At 38.6% G+C, this 7,081-nt stretch overlaps 1 protein-coding gene across 1 annotated transcript; it reads left to right on the plus strand.

Moving 5' to 3' along the window:
- Positions 1 to 685: 685 nt before the first annotated feature.
- MC2R (melanocortin 2 receptor) lies at positions 686 to 1,579 on the plus strand. Its single transcript, XM_007950513.2, has one exon. It carries the CDS (start codon positions 686 to 688, stop codon positions 1,577 to 1,579), a length of 894 nt encoding a protein of 297 aa, XP_007948704.1.
- The last annotated feature ends 5,502 nt before the right edge of the window (positions 1,580 to 7,081 follow it).

Raw genomic sequence — 7,081 nt, forward strand, 5'->3', positions numbered from 1 at the left:
TAGAGACATCTTGACAAGATTATGTTTCCAGAAATGCCACTCCTCAGAATGCTACATTTTGAACTGAAGTGATAACATGTATTGCATAGTCAATTTTGGGAATTATACATTAATACATTTGCCTTTACCCAATTAGCTATAGGGTCAGACAATGACCCCAGAAGAGAAGCAGTGAAAACAAAACATCACATCAATCCATTAAACAAAATCAAACCTGCAAATCAATGAAGTACTATTGTGTGTTTTCCTATTTTCACACATGCATTTAATTTCTCATTAAAGGGAACCATTCCTATTCATTTTAATCTGTCGCACATACAATTGTGTTCTTGGGAAGGATAAGGGGAGAGGGCAAAGAAAATTCTATTTCTGGGGAGAATATCCCACTAAAGATGTTATCCACAGAGTGGTTAGGATTAAGATCCAGTAAATTGTTCTATTTAAATTATTATATTAGTATAATATATCGAGACAGTAGAGTTTTCTCAAAGTTATTATATTTGTTTTTATTTTGTAGTCAGTTTTGCAACTGATATTTCTACAAATTCTCTTTTAGGGGGCCAAGTGATGTTTACCTCAGATTTCTAGCAAGTACTCCAAAGAAGAAAACATTCTGAAAAATTAATCAACTTTTCTCTTGAGTCAAGTCCAAGAAATGTTCTTGTCTTAACTACAAGCAGGAGAAATGAAGCACATTATCAATCCATATGAAAACATCAATAATTCAGCAAGAAATAATTCAGACTGTCCTCATGTGGTATTGCCAGAAGAGATATTTTTCACAATTTCCATTGTTGGAGTTTTGGAGAATCTGATTGTCCTTCTGGCTGTGATAAGAAATAAGAATCTTCAGTCACCCATGTATTTTTTCATTTGCAGCTTGGCTATTTCTGATATGTTGGGCAGCCTGTATAAGATCTTGGAAAATATCCTGATCATGTTCAGAAACATGGGTTATCTCAAGCTTCATGGAAATATTGAAACCACAGCAGATGACATCATCGATTCCATGTTCATTCTCTCTCTGCTTGGCTCCATTTTCAGCCTGTCTGTGATCGCTGCTGACCGCTACATCACCATATTCCATGCACTGAAGTACCACAGCATTGTAACCATGCGCCGCACTGTTATCATACTGACTATCATCTGGACATTCTGCACAGGGAGTGGCATCACCATAGTGGTTTTCTCCCATCACATCCCTACAGTACTCACTTTCACTTCTATGTTCCCTCTGATGTTGATCTTTATCCTGTGCCTATATGTGCACATGTTTTTGCTGGCCCGTTCCCATGCTAGGAAGATCTCAACCTCTCTCAGAACCAACATGAAAGGAGCTATCACACTGACTATCCTGCTTGGGGTCTTCATCTTCTGCTGGGCCCCCTTTATCCTTCATGTCCTCTTAATGACATTCTGCCCAAATAACCCATACTGTGCTTGCTACATGTCCCTTTTCCAGGTGAATGGCATGTTGATTATGTGTAATGCAGTCATTGATCCCTTTATATATGCCTTCCGGAGCCCAGAGCTCAGAGAAGCATTCAAAAAGATGATCTTCTGCAACAGGTACCAGTAGAGCTACTGATCCTTGATTGGAGGAGCCACAAGGATAATATTGTCAAGTGACAGAATAATGTAGCATATCAACAAATACAAATGTACTCAACCTCCCTTTCCTTCCCTAATGGACATGAGAAACCTCCCACTGATTAATATTTCTAATAGTTCAGTTCTACATGTCAGAGGAGCAGCTTTTATAACTAAGACATAAAGTGATATATCAAAAAGAAGCATTGGATACAAAGTATATACAACAGTATCAATTCAAGGGCTTTGAGATAAGGAAAAAATTGTTATTCTATATATAAACATAGCAAGTCTATCACTGAACTGGACTTTCCAGACTATAATCCATTGCAAACATCTTCTAGAAGTTGTACTACCTAGAATAACTTAGGGAAGAAATTGCAGGATTTTTATAAGCCAAAGTGTCTCAATAAATTGCTATAGTTGTATTTCTTACACCCTGTCTCCAAGCAGCCAATTCAGAGTTCCCACTTTCTCTCTCTCTCTCTTCTGTCTGCTATATTGTAAGCCATCTCAGATATTTTCAGAAGAGACAGAGAATAAGTTATGAACACCAATTAACTAGCACAATTTATTTAACCCATCCCCTATGTCTAGTTATTTAAACAAATGATTTGAACAATCAACAGACATATAATACAAGTGACACCTAAGCACATGAAAAATGCACATTTCTTATAATAAGAAAAATGTGAATTAAAACTATTCTCTTGATGAGATAGTGGGGAAAGTAGCCCATACATACATTGTTGGATGAGTTACAGATTGGTATAATCCTTAAAGAGAAAATGCAGCAATGTCTATAAAAACTAAAAAAACAAAACAAAAAAAACCTCACTGCCATTGTGTCAGTTTGGTTCACTCATAGCAACCCCTCCTCCTTGGGTTTCCAAGACAGTATCTTTATGGAAGAAGACTGCCCAATCTTCCTTCCGAGGTGTAGCTGGTGGGTTTAAACTTCCAGTCTTATGGTTAGCAGTTAAATGGCTTGGGCACTATGCCACCAGAACTCCCAGCAATATCTATATCTATAAAAATTACCTTTGAAGCAGAATTCCCATTCCTTGGAATTCACCCTACAAGTGGAATGTGCAGCAGTGACATAACAAATGTAAATGATTGTTCACACAACATACATTGAAATAGCAAAAGATTGGAAACAGCTAAAAAATTCATAACGGGTTTTCGACATTTACCGAGATGTCAGTTTAATTAACCCTCATAAATGTTGAGTAAGGGGTGGAAATAAAGGCTCCTACTTCGTTTAGCCTTGGGCAAATAAGTAGCAAATGAGTTGACACACTGACTGATTTTTCATGCTACAAACATCTACATAAACACAGATACAGAGATTAGGACTGAAGTAAAAAAAAAAAATATTTGCAAGTGTTTGTTTTGGCACTTGATACTAGGAAAAGCAAGCACCTACTTGGAGATCATGAATATAACTCTTAATTACTAAAACCAAAAAACAAGTTGTTATGGAGTCTACCTGGGTCAGAGTAGAACTGTGCTCCAAAAGGCTTTCAGTGACTGATGTTTCAGAAGTAGATCCCCAGGCCTGTCTTCTGAGGCACCTCTAGGTGAATCTGAACTTCTAGAAGCTGGGTGGTGAGGATGTGGGCACTAATATGACTATTATTCAAGAATGTTTTCTTCATCTATAGGACAGTGGAATGCTATTGAAGGGTTTTAAGCCAGGACAAAATCTTCTAGCATCACAAGATCTTCATGTTAAAAATATGTCCGGCTCTTGTATGCATCATAAATTAAAAGAAAGCAAGACTAAAAGCAGGGAACATCCAGAAGCTAGTTTGGTTCTTTTGGTAGGATAGGAGGGTAGCCTGGCTGACTGGGAGGGAGTGCAGAGGGTGGACATTTCAATTTTGGAGGTGTCATGACAGAGTTGCTGATGGCTTAGATATGGAAGAGAAGGGATCAAGAAGAATCTGAGGCAGCTCTTGGATCTGATGAGTCAGATGGTCAGCCACATACAGAGATGGGAAACAGGAGGAAGTTCTGAGCACACTGAGTGTGAGGTTCTTGGGAAACAGCCTTGTAAATATCAAATAGGCAATTGAAATTTTGAATCTGAAGTTGAGAAGAAAACCGATCAAGAGATATTTCAGTCAATAGTCAAGTGGGCAGCAAATGAAGTGACAGCAGTGACGGAGTGTGTCAAGTTAGCAGAGCCTGACTGTCTTAGTTCTCTAGTGTTACTATAACAGAAATCCCACAAGTGCATGTCTTATACAAACAGAAATTTATTCTCTTACAACTTAGGAGACTAAAAGTCTGAATTCAGAGTGCCAACACTAGGAGAGTCGGCTAGAAGTCTCAATTCAGAACTCAGGGTTTAGGGTCTGGGTAGAGGCTCTTCAATATCAGAATTCAGCTCTGCCTTCCAGCCCCATTGCAGCAAACTCAAGGATTCTCCTGACTCATGCAGCTACTGGCTGTTGAGGCTGACAAATCCAAGATTGGCAGGTAAAATGGCAGATCATTGACTCACAAGCTGTGAAGGCAACAATCCCAAGATTACAGGCAATACAGAAGGCCACTGATTCAAGCCCAGGAACTGGAGATGAAGATTGGCCAAATGCAGGATCCAAAATGAGAGCACTTTCCCAAAGCTTCACCATATATACTAGAAGCAGGTCACACCCGAAAGGCAACCTCCCTTCAACTAATTAGCTACTAATAGTAGATTCCGCTATGGAGGTGATTACACCAAATCCAATCTCATCTTGGGGAATAACTAAACCCAGCCACCAAACCACTTAAAATCATGGCCAAGCCAAGCTGACATACAACCTCAAATACCACACCAAAATATGGAAAAGCTCACAAAGCTGTCAGGATTGCCAAAGAATGATTCTTTGCACAGGTGGGTAGCATTTCCCACTTCTTGATCCTGTCTTACACTTTTTATGCCGAAAGTCTCAGAAGATCAAGGTGAAACGTTTCCTTAGTATGCCTCTTTGTCCCTTCTCTTTATGAAAATTCAATATCAGGGACTGGAGATGTGACAGATGTCATTTCTATTTTTCTGTTTCTCTCAATTTTCTCTATCTTGGGTTCTTATTAAAACAAAATAAAGCAAAACAAAATAAAACAAAACCCTCCTCCTTCTTCAACCACAAAAAGAAGCCCTTGAAAGTATTAATGAAGATGTCATATTCCCAGGAATCCCCTGACCCACCTCTTTCTTCCCCAGAGAGCTACACTCAAAATTCATCTCTGGTGTCCTGTATTTTCACTCACAGGTGAGAAATACAGCATATTATTATCCCTTCTTCTTGTAGTCCCATGCATGTCATGAGGGGCAGCAGTATCATTTTCATTTACAACACATGACAACTACAAAATAAACTTTTCATCATTTATAAGCAACATTGTGGTACAGTTTAAAATAGTCCTTAGCTTGGGAGCAGGAGTCCTGGAGTCTTGTTCTAATTAGAACATGAAGTAATGCCTTACTCTCTAGTAATCCTCTCACTCCACTTGTGCTAAGTGCATTTGAGAAGGCGAAAGTGGGTTTTCAAGATTCTGCAGAACCCTACAAGCTCCCATGGAATAGAGACAATGATGAGGGCAATAGTGTGTTTTGGCAGATGGCTAATCTGTCACCCCCTTCTATTTAGCTTTATTTTGGGCAGTTAAAAGTAATTTGGTCTGTGCAATACTTAAGGTCCCTTTCGGTTCTAAATATCCATTGTTAATCTATTATCAATATTCTTACATATGATAACCAGGATTTTTAATGTGAGTTACTGAGAAATATAGCAGTCCAGTAGTTTTGACAGCTACATTAGAACCCAGTAGGGCAGGAAAAGTGAAGATTCCCCACAACATTTATGCCCCTTACATCAAGTGACATGTAGTCCCTAGAAAGGCAACAGGGATATTTTCATGGTTCTAAAGACTAATAAAAAGAAAAGTAAAAAAACACTACTATAAGACTACATAAATGGAAGAACATACCATGCTCATGGACAAAAAGACTAAGCATTGTGAAAATATCAATATTACCTAAAGCATTCTACTGATACAATGCAATCCTGATCCAGATTCTATTAAAGTTGTTTAAAGACACAGAAAAATCAATCACTAATTTTATAGGGAAAGGAAAGAGACCCCAGATAAGCAAAGTACTACTGAAGAAGGACAAAGTAGGAGGTCCGACAAGTCTCAATCTCAAAAGCTACTGTACAATCATAGTAGTCAAAACAGCCTGGTATTAGTGAAATGACAGACACATAGACCACTGGAACAGAGTAGAGAACCCAAATATATATACATCCACCTAGAGAGAACTGATCTTTGATAAAAGCCTGAAATCCATTAAATAGGGAAGAGATAGTCTCTTTAAGAAATGGTGCTGGCAAAACTGGATATTTATTTGCAGAAAAATGAAACAATATCCACACCTCACACCATATAAAAACACTAATTCAAGATGGATTAAAGATGTAAAATTTAAACTACAAAGATCATCAAAGAAAACACAGAGGCAAATATAAGAGCCCTAATTTATAACATAAATAGACTAGCAAACAAATATACACAAACAGCAGAAAATAAACTAGGTGACTGAAATCTTCTAAAAATTAAATTTTTTTAAAAAAAAAATTTATTTTAAGAGCTTATTTTACATTCAATGTTACATGTACATTTCATTTCACTCCCCATTTACCATGCCCAACCTTAACCCAGTCTCCTTCCCTCCCTGCCCTGTAACCCTCCACCTGTGCACCTCATATTTATGAAATCCTGTTTGTCCTGCATTTCCTCAATTTGAATGCTGCCCCTCTGGTGCTCTGTGGTCTATTGTTCTAAGGGATGTATTACCATAGAGTATGTGGGTGCATCATCCTGGGTTGAGTGGTCTGCATGTACATCTTGTTAACTATTGGGCTGAGAACCAGCCCCTGGGAGTGAGTTTTATTCCAGGCACAGAATGTATTCCAGGACCATAGTTTTGGGGGCCTCATCAGACTCCATCTGACCAGTAATTCTGGTCATTTTTGAGTTTTTGGATTTTGTTCCAAGTTTTTCCTCCCACTCTATCCAGGATCTCCAGATTTGATCCTTTCCTGAATAGTTGGCATTGGTAGCTAGGTACCATCTAGTTCTTCTGGTCTTGTAACACCAAACACCAGGCTACAGATAAACACATAAACACCTGAGAGAATCAGATGGGGGTCAGTGAACAGGAGTATACTCTAGACTGAGGATAGATTCAGCTGAGGCTAATCTTGCACAGACACCAGTGATACAAATACCAGCAATACTTACAGAAACAACAGAAGACAGACACACAGTAATCCCTCACAGACACTCAGACACTATGGGAGAGAGCTCCAATGGATCTACCCTCTCAGGACCATAGTACTGGGGCACAACAGACTCAATTGGCACAACAAAATACATAAAAGCCTTGTTCTGCATCCTACATTGTTGAGCAGCAACTGGGGTCTTAAAAGCTTTC

Source organism: Orycteropus afer, unplaced genomic scaffold (genome assembly GCF_000298275.1).
Source record: "Orycteropus afer afer isolate SDZICR_OR568_19922 unplaced genomic scaffold, OryAfe1.0 scaffold00274, whole genome shotgun sequence".
NCBI lineage: Eukaryota > Metazoa > Chordata > Mammalia > Tubulidentata > Orycteropodidae > Orycteropus > Orycteropus afer.